The following is an 18,888-nucleotide window of genomic DNA, read 5'->3' as shown; positions in this document are numbered from 1 at the left end:
TGACTCTCTGTCCCTCTGGCTCTTACTGCCCTTCTGCTCCTCTTCTGCAGTAACCCCTGAGCTGTAGATGCAGGACCAGGGTTATGGATGAATCAGTTGGGGCTGGGCTCCACAACTCTCCATTTTTATTGGTTGTGCATTTTTTTTCTTTTCTTACTATACTTAACTATTGTAAGGTTTTTGTTTTTTTAATATTGAGTACTGTGTTCAATTTTACCACTATTTGAATACATGCTCATTCATCCAAGTAATGAATCTGGTTTTCAAAGTAGAACATTATTTTATAATATCACATTGGAGGCTTTTATTGTTTTAATTATATTTATTTTTATTTTATGTGCATTGGTGTTTTGTCTAGATGCATGTCTGTGTGAGGATGTCAGATCCCCTGGAATTGGAGCTAAAGACAGTTATGAGCTGCCTTGTGGTTGCTGGGAATTGAACCTGGGTCCTCAGGAAGAGTAGCCATTGCTCTTAACCTCTGAGCCATCTCTCCAGCTCCGTACATTGGCTTTTTTAAGTGTTGCATTTATTTGTCCTAAGGGTAAGGGGTATTTGAATGTCATGGTATGGGCAGATGGTTTCTCCTTCCACCATGAGGGTTCTGGGGATCGGACTGAGGTTGTCAGGCTCGGCTGTACTGCTAAGCCACCTTGCCATCCCTAACATTTGACACTGAGCATGATAGTGTGGAGAGAAAGCTATCAGGAGAAAAGACAAGAAGGATAGACTTTAAACGTCCTCATTTTGAAGTGAAAAGTGGCTTGGTTTTATATATATATATATATATATATTTTTTTTTTTATCATTATGTTTTTTGAGACAAGGTTTCTCTGTGTAGCCCTGGCTGTTCTGGAACTTGCTCTGTAGACCAGGCTAGCCTCAAACTCAGAGATCCTTCTGCCTCTGCATCCAGAATACTAGGATTAGAAGCATAGTCCACTTATGCCTGGCTGTTGTTTTACTTTTTATTACATAACTTATACCTCGTGTTATGTTTTTTTTTTTAATGAACAAAAAGCTAAAGATGGTAATACCTGTAATTCTAGCACTTGGTAGAGAGGCAGGAAAGTTATGAATGCAAGGCTACAGGTTAAGTTTCAGGTAAGCCTGAGCCACATACATACCAAGAACATATCTCATGATTAGTGGATAGAAAGACACAATGACTGATTGGCTGGCTGGCTGAGTGGCTGATAACTGGGTTTCAGATGATGGTACTGTGTCAAGTGTCATTTCTTCAGCACCAGAGAGTGTGTTTGTTCCGGTGTTGACAGAGTTGTGTATGATTCTAAGCTACCTCACTTTCTTGTACTGTAATAATTCAGCTGTAATTTTAGAGCTATTTTCTCTCTCATAAATAGTATTAATTGGGGAAATGAATAGATTATGAAGGAATCCATAAGGAAACTTAATTCTGTTGATGGTGCTCTATATTGGTTATGTTAATATATGCCCTATATTTGTGTCTGTGTATGGTTGCATGTCTGCTTTTGTGTAGTTGCATGTTTGTGTGTAGTTGTATTTCTGCTTTTGTGTATTGCATGTATGTGTGTGTTTAGTTGCACGTATGTGTGGGTGTATGTAGAAGTGTGTGTATATGCGTGTGGAGGCTACAAGTCAACTTCAGATGTCACTCCTCAGGTGCAGTCCACCTTGTTTTTGTTTCATTTTAAGCCTCAGTCTCTCGCTTGGCCTGGGACTCACCTATGAGGCCAGGCTGGCTAGCCAGTGAGCCCCAGTACATGCCACAGCGCTGTGAGAAGTGCACGACACATACCACATGCTTCTGGGGACTGAGGAGAACAGCACAGCAAACACTCCACCAACCGAGCCTCCTCCCTCACCCAGGGAATGGTTCTTATGAATAGAATTAACAATAATGCACTATTTTTCCACATGCAAAGCATTTAATAGGACCTGTTTTTATGGTGCTCATTGTGTGGAGCAGAGCTGCCCCGGCAGCTGCCCATCTAGTAAGGCAAGACTGACTCTGTGGTCTGGCCACACTGTACCAGCTTCCCCTGCAGCCTGTTATGTACAGTTTAGGACATTGTTTATTTTGTATGGCTACTGTGAGTCTGGGGGACATTTTTGGTACTTCCTTCAATTTGGAACAGTTTTCCCATTCTTGAAATATAAAGACACCATCCTTCTTTCCTTTGTCATAGTGATCAGAATGATGCTCTGCTTGTGTTAACCAGTTGTGCAGTACACACCTGGCACACACCCTAAGAATCTTCCCTGTGTGTTCAACAGCTGGCTGTAGGGTTGTCAGCACCTACGCCCCTCGCCGACTGTCCCATACCTTTCGGGCTTCGGTCTGCTGCTAGCCACTGACTTGTCCCCCGCCAGTCACATAACTGTCTCCAACTATTCCTTAAAGCTGCTTTAGCAAGGACCGCACGCCCGCCTTCCCTCCTCCCAGCTGAGGTCACAGCGGTATCCATTTCTTCCAACAAAACGGCCGGCATAATGGTAGTGCTGGTGGCTTAACTCAACCCAAACCCTATTCTGTAGATTTTTCTCCAAAATTTGAGGACAGTTTTGACTAGATTTGACTAAATAACAGGGAAAAATATATTGTGACAATACTTGAGACCCTCCTATTTTAATTATAACCCTACCTCTGTTTGCAGGAGATTCTGTACAAATTCATGTATTTACTACTAATATTCATAGCCAATATGATATGCATCTCTTTACAGTTTAGTATATGTGTGTACACACACACACACACACACATATGTATACTTTAACAGAAATGATCAAATTAAGACTAAGATTGTAAATTTCCTATCAAGTGATAAAATATTTTAAAATATTGTGAGACTAACAATGATAACTTAAAGTTGAAGACCATCTACCTCAGCCTGATGGCATAGGCTCATAATTGCAGTACACAGGAAGAACATGAGTTCTAGGCCAGCCTGCGCTATATAGTGAGATGTTTTTAACAGCAGTAAAAAGATGTATTGTATTTTCACTAAACCATAAAAATGAGGCATGTGGAATCAGTGGCCTTTCCTGCCTGGCTGTCTGCATTTCTGTGTTCCTTCCCTTGGATTGTCATCATCTGTTCCCTTCTTTTGTTGCCCAGTACCATGCTGGAGGACTGAGTCATCAGAGCCACCAAATGAGAAAGCTGCAGCTGAAATGTCATTGTCACCTTCTCCAGCAAGCCCTCACTGCCCTAATGTTCTTGTCCAGTCTGTCGTGGTTTACAAGGCCATTTGCCGTCACTCCTGTTGCTAAGGAGTGTTGGCTGAGAGGGAACATAAGGATGCTGCCGTGTTCTTTAACTTCTGAGCCGCCAGTGGAGTGGGCTGCTTCTTTGCTGTTTCTGTTAGTGGTAGTCGACGTGGATTACAGCCGTAAGCCCTGTGGACATGGTGCGAAGCAGGTAGCAGATGTGTTCGTTACTGCACACCCCACTGAGCTTGACCTCACTGTCTACCAAGGTCCTTGCCTGGAAGACATGTGACACTGGCCTTCACCTCTCAACACACCACCACCTCACACCCTCTGTGCCCTCTTCAGCCTGGCACTGGCTGGTGCCTTCAGTGATAAGACTCTATTGGGGTTCACTAATTAGTTGCATCTCACTGTTTAGACAGAGCAATTAACACAGAAGGAGTTGTTCATAGGTGAAAAGTAACTACACATGCCATGCTGATAACGTCTTTATTTCTAAGTGCGAAAGAGGCTGTAAAAGTAGCTGGTCATGCTGTTTGGCCGTGTTTTCTGTCACTTTGACTTGTCAAGATGGACAAACAGCTTTAGAGGCAGCCTGGGAAATACAGTTCAGTGCTCTCTTACCAGGTGGCTTTTCTAACTAATGTTCTATGCTGCCATAGACTGCTCCTTAGAATTGTCTCACCAAAAGACTCACCAAAGGCATTGTTCTGGCAAATTGATGCACTTGCTAATTTCAAGTAGTACTGTTTATTAAAACAACAACAACAACAACAACAAAAACTAGTCACCAGTCAGCCCATGTCCTCTCCCCTTACAGAGCCAGTGTGTATGTTAAGGTCAGACAGCAGGCGGAGGGTGTGGTGCTGCCCAAGTCTCTTCCTCATCACAAGAACACTTCGTTCCACTCAACTGTCTGAAGCTCAGAAAAGGCAAACTTTGTGTATTCTAAGAAGGCCTTCAAGGCAGGCTAGAGATATGGCTCAGCTGTTAAAAGTACTTCCCAGGGAACTGGGTTCCCAGCACCCACTTGGTGGCTCACAACAGTCGGAAACTCCTATTGTTTATGGCCTTCAAGGAGATAGAACATTTTCCTGGCTTATATCCACTAACTAAATTTTGTTGTTAGATTTCCTAGTCCACGAGAGTCTTGCTTACTGTTTCTATTGCTGTGATAAACACCATAACCAAAAAAGAAACTTGTTGCGGGGGGATGTATTTCAGCTTACAGTTTATTATCAAAGCATGTCAGGCTAGAACTGAAGCAGAGGCCCAGAGGCACACTGCTTACTGGCTTACTCACCATAACTTACTCAACTTGCTTTATTTTTTTTATTATTTTTTCCAAGACAGCATTTCTCTGTGTAGCCTTGGCTGTCCTGGACACACTTTGTAGACCAGGCTGGCCTTGAACTCACAGTGATCCGCCTGCCCCTGCCTCCCAAGTGCTGGGATTAAAGGCATGCGCCACCATGCCCGGCCCTCAGCCAGCTTTTCTTATAGAATCCAGGACCACTTGCCTAGGGTAGCACTGCCCACAGTGACCTGGGCCTGCCAACATCAATCAGTAACCAGGAAAATGTACTACAGGCCAATTTTTCCCTTTCCTTTTTTTGTTCTCTCTCTCTCTCTCTCTCTCTCTCTCTCTCTCTCTCTCTCTCTCTCTCTCATTGATTTATTGACTTAATCACTTCACAGCCTTATTGCAGACCCCTCCCTTCTCTCCTTCCAGTCCCACCCTCACCTCTCTCTTCCCATTTTCCCTCCCCTTCTCCTCAGGGAAAGGTACCAACCCACCCTGGCGCATCAAGTCACAGTAGGATTAAGCACAGCCTCTCTCCCACTGAAGCCAGACAAGGCAGCCCAACTATGAAAAAGGGATCCAAAGGCAGGCATCAGGGTCAGAGACAGCCCCCACTCCAGTTGTTAGAGGACCCACATGAAGACCAAGCTGCACATCTGTTACATGTGTATTGGGTGCCTAGGTCCAGCCCATGCATGCTCTTTGGTTGGTAGTTCAGTCTCTGTGAGCCCCCATGGGCCTACATTCGTTTCTTCCATAGTTCTTCTTATGGTGTCCTTGGCCCTGCAAGCTCCCCCCCCCCCCCATCCTTCCTCCCACACTTCCACAAGCCTCCCTGGGCTCTACCTATTGTTTGGCTGTGAGTCTCTGCATCTGTTCCCATCAGGGGCTGGCTGAAGCCTCTTAGAAAACAGTTATGCTAGGCTCCTGTCTGTAAGCAGAGTAGAGTATCATTAATAGTGTCCGGGGTTGGCTCTCTTCCATGGGGTTGATCTCAAGTTGGGCCAATCATTGGTTAGCCATTCCCTCGATCTCTGCTTGATCTTTATCCCTACACTTCTTGTAAGTAGGACAGATTTTGGGTGAAAGGTATTGTGGGTGGGTTGGTGTCCCCCTAACTCCACTGGAAATCCTGCCTGGCTGCAGGGGATGGCCACTTCAGGCTCCATATCCCACGCTGCTAGGAGACTCAGCTAAGGTCACCCCCATAGACTGTAGGCACCTCCCCCCTTCCCAGAGATGCCCCTCCACTGGTTTTTCTTCTCTCTCCCAGCCCTCTCCCCCCACCCCCTCTCCCATCCAGTTCCCTCCCTCCATCTACTTCAGGTGTCTGTTTTATTTTCCCTTCAAGCACCCTCCCTTGGGCCCTCCTTGCTACTTAGTTTCTTTGGGTCTGTGAATTGTAGCCTGGTTATCCTGTACCTTGGCTAATATCTACTTATAAGAGAGTACAGACCATGTGCGTCTTTCTGGGTCTGGGTTACGTCACTCAGGATAATATTTTCCAGTTCCGTCCATCTGCTACAGGCCGATCTTATGGAGGCATTTTTTTTTTCAGTTATGATGCCCCTCTTTCTAGATATGTCTAGGTTTGTGTGGAATTGACAAATAAAACAACAAAACTAATAAGGACAACAGCTAATAATCAGGAACTAAGAAAATAAACAGGGATGAAGAAGGACAAAGAGCTGGCAGCCTCAGAAAACAGGAAGACAGGAAAGCAAAAACCTCAGGAACGTTAGATGAAAACTATTAAAATGACTGTGTTGTATAATGTATGTCCCTTAGTTATGTATTTATCAAGGTTGCAGTAGTGTTTATTCCTCAGGAATTAACCAGTTGCAGCTCTCTGATGGGCATCTACTGTGCATAGGGCAGAGCATCCCAGGCATTAGTTACTGTTGTCAGGGAGGCTAGTGGCCCACACTGATAGCCGCAGAATTGAGGAGGTTGAGGCAGGAGGACCTAATGCTCAAGGCCAGCCTGGGCTCTACAAAAAGACCATATCTTTAAAAACAAGCAAACAAACACATGGGCTGGAAATGTAGCTTAGTGGTAGTGTTTGCCTGGCATGCTAGCACGTGTAAAACCTAAAGGTCCTAACTTTTGTGGTGTTGGGCTTCTTGCCAAAGCCTCTTGTGACCCACTTTCCTCCATTTTCCTCTTATTCCGACCTAAGCAATGCCACTTTTGACCTTTTAATTATAGTCAAATTTTGAGGGTGGGAATGGGGAGATTTAAGAGAAGAGGTAACAATCAGGATGTGGTTGAATAAATTATAACAAATTAAAAATTTTAAATGATAGTTGAATTTGTATTAATTTTTATTAACTTTTTGTTGTTGTTTGTTTGCTTGGCTTGGTTTCGCTTTTCAAGACAGGATTTCTCTGTGTGTAGCTTTGTCTGTCCTGGGATTAAAGGCATGCGATCATTAAAATACAACCGTTTGTAATAAAATTCTTAGTACATGTCAGTGTCTGTAGAATTGTGTGCAGCTAATAGCACCTGTTTGCATTGTGCTAGGATCTGTACAAATGAAAGGCTGTTTCTTTCCATTGATACATGATTATACATTCTTTAGAGACACAATGCAACATTTCAACACAAGTGTAATGACTAGACCAGAGTAATGCCATCAAACTCACCCAAACATTGTTTCCTTGTATTGATAACATTCAATACCTTCTAGCTCTTGGAAAATATACATACAGCTAATTGTTGTTAGCTATAAATGCTCTACTGTGCTGTAAAACATGAAAGTGTTCTCTTGCTTGCTTGCTCCCCCGCCCCTGCTTTTCCGTTTTTTATTTGTTTTTGTTTTTTACAATTTATTATGTATAGTGTTTTTCCTGCATTTACACTGCCAGAAGAGGGCACCAGATTTCATTATAGATGGTTATGAGCCACCATGTGATTGCTGGGAATTGAACTTGGGACCTTTAGAATAGCAGCCAGTATTCTTAACCTCTGAGCCATCTCTCTAGCTCTCTTTTTTAGTTTTTTGAGACAGGATTTCTCCGTGTAGACCTGGCTATCCTGGAAGTCACTTTGTAGATCAGGCTGGCCTCAATCTCACAGAGATCTGCCTGCTTCTCTTTCCCAAGTGCTGGGATTAAAGGTGTGTGCCACCATGACTGGCTAAAGGTCATTTTTGTTTGTTTTGTAATTTACATTATAATTCTTTATTTGAAATAAATACTCTCCATCTTATTAAAGAAGTGAGGGACAGGCAACAAATCAGCTACTTCAATCCCAAAACATTTAGAGAGATTTATAATTTGACTACTTGCATGTTTCTATTCTTGGTATTATAAACTACTTAATTTCTGGAAGAGAGCTTGGTTTAAATATGAGCAGGGTATCTTACTGCTCTGGCAAATTACTTTTTAAAATTTTAAGGAAAGATAAGTATTTTGGCTTACAGTTTTGAGGGGACACAGTCAGTCATATCAGGGAAAGGGATGGTGTCATGACTGTGACTGAAGGCTGTTCTTAAACCAGGTAGCACCTGCCTATAATCCCAGCCCTTGAGAAATGGAGGTGGAAGGGCCAGAGTTCAAGGTCAGTCTGGGCAACATTTATTATCACCCTGTGCTTCATAAGACCCAAAGCAGGAAGGTGTGTGTGTGTGTGTGTGTGTGTGTGTGTGTGTGTGTGTGTGTGTGTGTGTGTTCGTTCTTCCTGTTTCTCCTATAAAGTTAACACTTTTCAAATCCATCTGGCTGGTTCTATCTCTGTTTAACCCTAGGAACCTGTCCCATTAGTGACATCTTTCTCTCTGCCTTCTTCTCCCTTCTAAACTGCCTGGCTTCTCTGCCCTGTACCCCACACAGCAGGTCTTCAGCTTTAGTAGTCAGCCTGGTTCCTTCCCGTCTCCATCACTTCTTGTTCCCTTCCCTCAATGGTGCTGGCCTAGTTCATGCCCATACTACCCAACCTCACGGCTACCAAAATACTCTGCACAGTATGTGTTCCTCCAAACGTATTCCCTTGTACACACACACACACACACACACACACACACACACACACACCTGATTCCATAAGGCGTTATCACCTCTGCTGGCTGAGAACTGAGCTCAGGGGCTGCATCTTCAGCATGAGCAGTGTCTGACCCCCAGCATCACGCTCTAGGCACTGTGATGGCGCGTCACACTGTTCTCCAGATTAAATTTACTGTGGCTTCCCTAATCCCACGTCCTGTCAGTCTCTGTGTCTGTCATCAGTAAATGTTTATTGCTAAATACAATAAACAATAATCCATTAATGAATGAACTCACTATTTCTTTTGATGACCTCAAAAGAATAAAAAGGAGGCACAGTCTGTTGTCATGGAGTAATTGTGATTACAGAATAAAGTAAGTGTAAGGCATGTGAACTTTAGATGTAAAAAGTCCGCAGGGATTCTGGTTAACTGCACTACCTGCAGGCGTTAAGCTAGGACTGGTGCCTCTAAAGAAATGTGCTGGGGGCCATGCACGCTACTTATTTTTTTTTATGATTCAAATTTTATTTTTATTGCTTACATATTTGTTACATATACTTTAAAATTAAAATTTGAGCCTAATTACATGTAAGCATGCAAAATAAGTCATATGTAAGAATTTTTAGCAGTAGATACCATGAGATATTTAGAAAAGATGATTATAACAGCATCTAGGTCTGTACAAATGTTGAGTGAACATTTTTCTTTTTTAAATTTTATTTTATTAATTTATTCATATTACATCTCAATGGTTATCCCCTCCCTTGTATTCTCCCATTCCTCCCTCCCTCCTATTTCCCCCTTACTCCCCTCCCCTATGACTGTGACTGAGGGGGACCTCCTCCCCCTGTATATGCTCATAGGGTATCAAGTCTCTTGCAAGCTACTTCTTAACAATTTTTTAGAACAAAATAGTCACAAATGGTTCAGAATGCCTTTATAAAAAAAATCTGTGCCAGCCTGAAGTGTATGAGTAATGATTTCTTAACAGCTGCTTTCTGATAAACATGTGCAACCTTTGATTAGAGAACACGGGGCCGGCACAGTTAGAACTCTCTGTTCAGCATGTGTCCTATGAACAGATGTCTGTGTCCTTCAGAATGCCACATCCACCACTGTTGCGATGACAAAGGAAGGGACTGTATTAACATTGGTAGTTAGCGCTCATGTGCTTAACAAGCCAAACCCCACCTACGGTTCGTTTCCCAGTACAACATCAGATGCTTCACCACCGGGTAGGTGACAGGTAGAAACTCGCTCTTGGGACTTACTCCACATCTCATTCCATTTCATCACGCTTATGAGGCCTGGCAACCTGTGGCCCAGTTTGTATCCCAAAGACTTTCTCCAGAGTAACTTGGGGATGGTGTAGAGATTTCATCATCATAGACATGCCTACGATCTACTTCACATCCCCGTCGGAGTGAAGTGAGCCTCATCCAGCGGCATCCACGCTGAGGCGCTGAGGGAACGTGTTGGTGTCGGGCCGCTCGGCACATCTTAGTAATGCTTTGTTCTGGCCTGAGCGCCATTAGCAGTTCAGTGGCAGGTGTGTACTGTTTTCCTGGCCCTCGTCATGAAAGATGTGAAAGGAATTAGGGCCTCCTTTTCAAAACTAACGTGAAACCTGGCCCACAGGCTTCCGTGCTATAGTCACAGGCACATGCCTATGTGGAATGCACTGTAGGCTACCTACTGTAGCCGCATAGGGACGTTTTCACCAGTTCTACCTAGCACTTTGAATTCTGGTATGCTGTATTTCACTGACTGTATTAGGGACATTTTATTTCATATTTCAACATCTATGAAGTTGAGCTTTATTTTATAATCAGTGGTGTTTTATGATTCAACCAGCATAGTTTTTCTGGATGAAACATGTTATATCTGTGGCATCTTGCACTTGGAGAAATAGTACATCTATGTAATATACATAAATACATATACATGTCCTAGAATCATTACTTTGTTTCTGAGACTGCGTCCATAGATTAATATCACAGTTGTAAAAAATTACATTCTTAGCTGTACTTTACTAATCTTCACAGAACTGTTTTGGCAGATTTATGCATTGAAATAATCATATTTGGTGATTTTTTTTGCCATGTTTTCTGTTTCCTGCAGGAGGAAATGACCTAAATTAAGCTTAATTGGCAGCAAAGTAACTCACATCCTATAGCCTCTCCTTTTTTATTTTTCTAGTGCATTTTCAACTAGAATTTGCCCACAATTTTTAAATATATATTATATATTTATATGCATTTATATGTAACTTTTAAAGATGTACATTTTTATTTTTAAACATACATATATATTAATTTTTTAAAGACACAGTTTCACTACGTAGCCCTGAATGGTCTGGAACTCTTAGAGAACCCCTTGCTTCTGCCTCCCTAGTGCTGGGGTTAAGAGCACATGCTGCCACACCAGGCAAGATTTTCTAATGTTGTTCTTTAGTATATAGAGTTCAGATCCATGGCTTCTCTGTTCTGGTGCCATTTTTCACCAGCGTCACACTAGAATCCTTACTTTTCCTATGCATAAAAGTTTATGGGAGTCCATGTGATGTCACAGGCAAAATGCCAGCCTCCAGTTTCTCATTAACTGTAGCTTTTATGGGTACTAAATGCATTTGTTTGTTAACACAGTAAATATCAAATGTTTTGAAGAAATTGGCCCTTTATGATGATTCATTTGCACCCAGTGTCACGTTAGTGTATGTGACCCACTGTTGTCACAGAAGCTGGATCATCTGATGAAATTCTTACAGATTCAGGACATTGCCAACCCTGCTTCTTACCCTTCAAGTAACCACTCTCAGGCATCCAGTGTTTGCCCGGCTCATGGCACAGGCTTCTTGTGCCTGAGGAGACTCAGTGGAAAATTCCATGGTAGAAATGGTTTAAAAAAGGAAGTTGCAGTCTATTGGTTGGATGTGTCATCTCTTCTAAAAGAAGAAATGAAGCTCTGAAAAAAAAAACCTGTCACTTGTCAGTTCTACTCAGTTTTTCTAAATGGTTCAGTGTGGCTGTGTGATGTAGCCACGCTGCAGCTTCCTTCAGCGTGGCATTGTGAGGTAGCCACACTGCAGCTTCGGTTCAGCGTGGCTTTGTGATGTAGCCTCACTGCAGCTTTGGTTCAGTGTGCTTGTATAATACTGCTTTGATTGACACATAACAACCTCCTCACACATGTCTCCCCTTTCTCCACCTTGCCCCCTTTTTTTCCAGGTCCATACATTCCGAGGGCCACACTGGTGTGAATACTGTGCCAACTTCATGTGGGGCCTCATTGCCCAGGGAGTGAAGTGTGCAGGTAAGAATGCTTTCTCCTCTCCCCGCTGTGCCAGCAGCCACTCTGGAGACTGGGGTCTGTCCGCCTGTCACCTTCTCGCTCTCGATGGGCAGAACAGTAGGGATACTTATGCTTTAGTCCCCTGAAAAGGAAGATGACAGCTTGGTTCAGAAGCGCAAAGGAGACAAAAGCAGGACAGATATATTCAGCACTTGGCCTTGGTGTTGCTTTGACTACGTCTATAGAATGTTTTTTGTTATTTTTTTTTTCTTAAGCAGTATGCCAGGATACATGATTGTTGCCTTGGAAACTGAATTTTAAAGCTGAATTGTCCTTACTAAGATTTTTTTTTAATCAAAATCAAAGCCATAAAAAGTCTACAATTTATCCTCAATGATGATTACCAATTCTGAAAAATACTTAATCACTAATATTTTTGTGATACATAAAGATAGTGATTATAACAAATCTTTTTTGTGAAAAATGATGATGATAGTTTATGTTTACATTCAGAAACTTTTACTCATTAGGAAATCCTCAGTGTGGTGGGCTAAAAAGATAGTTCAGAGGTTAAGAGCACTTGTTCTTACAGAGGACCTAGATTCCATTCCTGACGCCCGCACAGTGGCTGATTACCATCTGACGCTCCAGCTCCCTCCTTCCCCTCTCCTTTTTCTGAACTCTATGGGCACCAGGCACACATGTGGTACATGTACATATATGTAGGAAAAACACTCATACACATAAAATAAATAAATCTATATTAATATTAAAAGAAGAAGAAATTCTTGAGGCTGGAGAGATGGCTCAGTGGTTAAGAGCTGCCTGTTCTTCCAGAGGACCTGGGTTCAGTTCCCAGCACCTACATGGCAGCTCACAATGGTCTGGAACTCCAGTTCCAGAGGATCTAACACCATCACACATGCAAGCAAAACACCAGTACACATAAAGTTAAAAATAAATAAATTACTAAAACAAACAAACAAAAACGAAAAAGAAATTCTTGAGCTGGGTATGGTGCCTCACTCCTTTAATCCCAGCACTCAGGAGGCAGAGGCAGATGAATCTCTGTTTGAGGACAGCCTGGCCTACAGAGTGAATCCAGGACAGCCAGGGCTACACAGAGAAACCCTGTCTTGAAAAAAAAAGCAGGGGGGGGGGGGGATCTTAACAGATGAAAGCACAGTTTTAAGACAATTTAAGTTTCTGTTTCTCCAATTAGAATCCTAATAGCTCTGAATAAATGTAATTTCATTTGTTCTATCAGCGTGTATGTATCCACATGCACACTACAGGAAGTCCTTACACTTTGTGAAATGAAATAATTCACATCATATGAACTTTGTCTGTATAGAACAACTATTCTCATACTGCCCAGACAACATGTTAGCATGACCTTAAATATTATTATTTAAAGTATAAAATGTGTAGTATTTTCTCTAAACATTAAATATATTATATTTGATCATTATAGTTCTGCTATTTAATTTTAAAACTAAAGCATCTTCTTTCGTGTCTTTTAGCATAACGCTTTTACTCACATATATGCTAGCAGAGCTGGAGGTATGACTCCGTAATGCTCAGAGCCCTGGGTTCAATCCTTAGGACCTCAAAAAGCTCAACATGTATCACATATATGTGGCCCTAGCACTATGGAGATGACAGCAGGAGGAGAAGACATTCAGGGTTATACTGAGCCGGTTTATGAGTGCAAGGTCAGCCTAGATATATAAGGCCCAGTCTTTCTTTCTCCTAAAGCATACTAAGAATAAATTATTTCAAAATTATATCTGTCCGACTTAGCACTGTAAATACCCATATTGCTCTTATCTTATTTTCAAATTGAGTACTTTTGTTGGGCATGATAAACAAACATTTTTGTGTGTGTTACTAAGTTGCATTTTCCTTGAGTAGCAGAGCACAGTACCTGTTGCATGTGAACAGTCCAGGCCTTCTCTCCCCGACTGTTCTGTGAACATCAGTGTCTAGACAAGTGTCCCAGGCCAGTCTCCCAGATCATAGGGAGCAGGCTAAGAGGGGCACAGTGGGACTCTGTAGCGGGATCTGTCCTGGAGTGTCTCAGCTCCGGGTCAGGCCTCAGAGTCCTTGAGGAAGCTTCCTTGGAAGGCTGCAGCCATGTCTGTGAACTGAAGGGCAACAGCGAGCGCCAGGAAGCATTGGCCGCTGGGATACAAAGACCATCTAAGCCAGCGTTGCCATCCTCCTGAAGCTGCCGCCCTGTGATACAGTTCCTTATGTTGTGGTGACCCCAGCCATAAAATTATTCTTGTTGCTACTTCATAACTGTAATTTTGTTGCTGTTATGAATCAAATTAAAAATATCTGATCGGTGGGATACCTGATACTCAACTCCTTTAAAAGAGTAATTTACCCCAAAAGGGTGGAGAACCACAGGTTGAGAACTGCTGGTTGGCGTGGTGGCTCAAAGGCAGATGGTATACTCCCTCCACAGCAGGGTCACCTGCTCAAGCAGGGAGGTCTCCGCCAGCCTCATTTGCTGACACCAAGAAAGTTTCTTAGCGTTTGCGTCACTAGCATAAGACTTTCTATGAACTAATGCTGTGTTACCTACCTTCATGTACATAAGAGTCCTGTCGCTACCAGTGAGAACCAGACCCCCTGGGTCTGAATCTGTGGTAATATGCCACAGCCCCAAATTGTCCTTAGAAGAAAAGTCTTGGGACAGCTGTGTTACTGGTAACATAATAAACAAGAGGAAAGAAAGCGACTGAGCTCTGCCCCTTGGTACCACCAGGGTCGCCTCCATCTCTTACCAGGAGTCAGGAGTAAAGGGCAAAACTGGAAAGAAAGGCCTGGAGCTGTTTCATTCTGCCCTTTAAAATGTTACACAGTGTAAGAACATGTCACCCTTGATGTAACTCAGCAGGGCGTCTGCCTCACGTGGCTCACCCCCGGGCACAGTATGCAGGGTGGTACGGCCAGAACTCGGTGGGGAGTGGGGGGGGTGGAAGCAGGGTTAGAAGTTTGGAGTCCTTCTCAGCCACATAGCAAGTTCAAGTGAGGCCTAAGGCTACATGAGGCCCTGTCTCCAAACAAACAAACAAACAAACAAACAAACAAACACAAGCCCACAAGCCTACCATGATGATCTTCAAAAAACAAATTAAAAAAATAATCTTTTTATTTTATTTCTTTTGGTAAATGTAGCCTCCCGGCACTCAGAACACAGAGACCTCCTGAGTTTAAAACTAGCCTAGTCTACATAGTCAGTTCCAGGTCAACCTGCACTACATAGTTAAACCCTGTCTTTGAAAAAAACAAAAACAAAAGAAAAGAAAAACAAGTTCAATTTCGTATGTTTAAAATAATGTCTATTATTAGGGAAAAACCCTGCTATCTCTTGTTTGAGGGCTTGCTTTGTTCAGGTATGAATAGAAAATGAGTAGAAACAGTCGTTGATAGAGCTTTGTGGCTTTAAAGAAAGAGTAAAGACAAGGCACTCGGAGCGGTGTGTGACAACAATATTCAGTCCTCCATGATGTTAGCCACTGGCCATAGGAGGATGCATGGCAACAGCTCTCTCAAGAAGTTAGATGTGCTCTTACAGATAAAAGGGGTTGTGAATAGATAGGAATAGGGACAGATTTATTTTAAGAGGACCTTGAATACTATTATTTTGGGCGTCCATTTTATACCAAGTAATTTAAAATATAATTACAACTTACAGTAGATGTAAATTACCTTGAGCTATCTTACTGGTCTGCTTTGCTCCTCTATATCAAAGAACCTTTGACCAGAGGATTTACAAAGAACAAGAGTTAGCTACCATAGTTCTGAGGTAGAAGGTCCAAGGTTCTGACATCTGGTAGGAGGCTCCTTGCTGTTTCCATGGCAGAGGGTGGGAAGTCAAGAGAAGGCAGAAGAGAAAGAACCCTCTCCCACAGGCCTCTTCATAGCAACACTGGCCCATTCCTGAAAAGGGACCCAACACCTCCCAAAAAAAAAAAAAAACACCTCTCAACACATCATAAGAATTATGAAGAAAACACACTCAAATCTTAGCGTTGCTGGTGTGACATTCTGATATGTGTCCTTATTTAGCACTTACTGGTTTTTGTGGAGGGTGTCTGTTTTGATTTTGTTTTGCTTCTTCTGGGGTCATTCAGGAAGTTAAATAATGAAGCATTAGCAAGAGTCCCGGCCTCGCTGGGTGTGATGTCACTTGCCTTTAGTCCCCGCATTCAGGAGGCAGAGGCTGGAAGACAGCTGGAGGTCAGCCTGGTGTGTGTAGAGAGTTCGGGTCAGCCCAGGTTACATAACGAGGCCCTGTCTCAGAAAGAAAGAAAAGCCTGGCCTAGTTTTATCAAACTTTTCAAAGAGGAGACAGGCTGCTGTTCCTCTCCTTGGAGAAGCTGCAGTTCATGCCAAGCATCTTCTGCTGAAAGAAGCACTCCAGAGTGCCCAGACTGAAGATAACCATGCCGTTTTCCTTCATTCTTTTCAGATTGTGGGTTGAATGTTCACAAGCAGTGTTCCAAGATGGTCCCAAATGACTGCAAACCAGACCTGAAGCACGTGAAGAAGGTGTACAGCTGTGACCTGACGACGCTCGTGAAAGCTCACATTACCAAGCGGCCAATGGTGGTAGACATGTGCATCAGGGAGATCGAGTCTAGAGGTGAGGCCTTCCCGGGGCAGGCTGCTGTGGTTGCACTCCCGGGCCCTCTAGGAGGCCTTCCGGGGGCAGGCTGATGTGGCCCCCACTCCCCGGCCCTCTAGGAGGCCTTCCTGGGGCAGGCTGCTGTGGCTGCACTCCCCGGCCCTCTAGGAGGCCTTCCCAGGGCAGGTTGCTGTGGCTCCCACTCCCCGGCCCTCTAGGAGGCCTTCCCGGGGCAGGCTGATGTGGCCCCCACTCCCCGGCCCTCTAGGAGGCCTTCCCGGGGCAGGCTGCTGTGGCTCCCACTCCCCGGCCCTCTGGGAGGCCTTCCCGGGGCAGGCTGCTGTGGACCCCACTCCCTGGCCCTCTGGGAGGCCTTCCCGGGGCAGGCTGCTGTGGCCCCCACTCCCTGGCCCTCTGGGAGGCCTTCCTAGGGCAGGCTGCTGTGGCCCCCACTCCCTGGCCCTCTGGGTGCCTTGTCTTTGGCACTACTGTTGTCCTCAGTGATGGGGGAGAATGGTGTCAGAAGACAAGTTCTCAAAGTCTGCAGTGTATTAATAAGCAAGCAGCTTGATTTCAAGGAACATTTAACCGGTTATGGAAAGTCATATTTAGGGTACATTGATGGATGATGTCCACAGTCTGCAAAGATCTCTGCAGAGATGGGGCCTCCTTTTGGGTTCTAAGCTCTATTCGTGCCAGGACGCAAAGGCAGAACTGCCCTACTAAACGGTCAAGATCGGAAACCGAGCTGCACCCTAGTTAACTTTACCCACTTGGGAAATGGCCCCAGGCCTGCTGATGCAGGCTCGCTGTCCTTGGTTATGTAAAAGTCGTTATGATGGAATTGGGTGATGAATGATTTCCCCTGAGACTTAACATTACTTGAGCTAATTAGGCAACATGGTGACCAAATTATAAATATCCAGGTAATAGTAGGTCAGAAGTGAGACCAGCATAGCATTCATTTCAGGCGAAAAGTGGGGAAAGACTTCTGGTCACATGTGCTTTGTTAGTTTTCCTAGCACACTATTTGTCCCAGGTGAAGTCTAGAGAGGTTAGAATGTGTAGGGAAGGCGTGCGCTAACGGACAGCGAGTCCCATGCTTTACTGTTTATTTGCAGGTCTTAATTCTGAAGGACTGTACCGAGTGTCAGGATTCAGTGACCTGATTGAAGATGTCAAGATGGCTTTTGATAGAGGTATGTCTTCAGCACAGACATTAACTTAGACAGTCGGACTCTGCCAGAAATCACAGTTTTTTATACTACGACTGGTGATTATCACACGCTGCAGAAGATTGTGATAGGCATGGTGGCACATACTTGTGATGCCAACGCCTGAGAGGATCAGCTGTTGAGGGTCATGATTGGTACCTAGTGAATTTAAGGCCAGCCTGTCTCAAACAACCAACCAAAGCAAACAACAGCAACAAAACCCCATTTAGAGTTTCTTGTCATTGCATCGGCTGTGTTAAATCTCAGAGTTTGTGGAGAGAAAGAAACACAAAGCTTGTGTATAGATGAGCATTTGAATGTGAGGCTGGTCCTCTGAACAAAAGTTCACTGAACAAAAGTAGAGATCAGTTAAATTTACCAAAACCCACAGAAAGGGTGGACAGTGTACCTGCCTCTCGTGTCCCACTGAGCTACCCACTCAGCTCTCCTATGCGCTGCAGACTGGTTGGTGCCCTGGCTCATGTACAGGGACCAGAGCTGAGAAGAGCTGAAGCTGTGGCATAAGTCCGGCCGCTGTGGGGCGCTTGGCGGGCTGTTCTGTTGTATAGCATGCAGGGGTGAGGTGAGGTCTCCCTGTAGCCTGCATGAGAGTCTCTCGCTTCTGCTTCCCCAGTATTGTAGGTATAGGCCACCATGCCCAGCTCATTGGGACTTTCAAAATAACATGTACATTTTGATTTCCGCTAGATGTGGCGGTGCACACCTTTATTCCAAGCACTGGGTAGGTAGAAGCAGATGGATTTCTGAGTTCAAGGCCAGCCTAGTATACAGAGTTGAGTTCTAGGACAGCAGGGCTACACGGAGAAACTCGGCTTCTGTGGGCTGGGTGTTGATTTGTTCCATGGCCATCCAGTTTGTATTTCCTTTGGGTACTAGAATAAGGTAGCACCAAAGAAAAGCTGTTTCTTTAAATACAGAGTTAGTGATTCCCCACCCCCAACCCCGCCAAGACAGAGTTTATCTGTATAGCCCTGGCTGTGGAACTTGCTGTGTAGAACAGGCTGGCCTCAACCTCAGAAATATGCTTACCTCTTCCTCCTGAGAGCTGGGATAAAGCCATGTGCCGCCACCACTGGCTAAGTTAGTGATGTTTAAATGAGGGGACGGGGGCTTGCTGTGGATTGAACCCAGGGCCTCATATGTTCTACCAATAAGGCCCATCCCCCACCTGAAAACTACACATTTCTAGTTTGATCACAGTCTCCGGTTGCCAATTTTCTTATAAGCCACACGGCAG

At 44.0% G+C, this 18,888-nt stretch overlaps 1 protein-coding gene across 4 annotated transcripts in view; it reads left to right on the top strand.

Annotated features, from left to right (window-relative positions):
* CHN1 (chimerin 1) overlaps positions 1 to 18,888 on the top strand; it is a 147,786-nt gene that overhangs the window by 113,574 nt on the left and 15,324 nt on the right. For all 4 annotated transcript variants that reach the window (XM_084797678.1, XM_084797679.1, XM_084797680.1 and 1 more), the window contains 3 exons: positions 11,711 to 11,795; positions 16,261 to 16,434; positions 17,538 to 17,615. In XM_084797678.1, the coding sequence (XP_084653804.1) occupies positions 11,711 to 11,795; positions 16,261 to 16,434; positions 17,538 to 17,615 (337 nt within the window). The remainder of the gene's footprint in view (positions 1 to 11,710; positions 11,796 to 16,260; positions 16,435 to 17,537; positions 17,616 to 18,888) is intronic.

This window comes from Acomys minous (genome assembly GCF_964271855.1).
Source record: "Acomys minous genome assembly, chromosome: 10".
NCBI classification, from domain to species: Eukaryota; Metazoa; Chordata; class Mammalia; order Rodentia; family Muridae; genus Acomys; species Acomys minous.
This window is presented reverse-complemented; position numbering and strand designations above follow the sequence as displayed.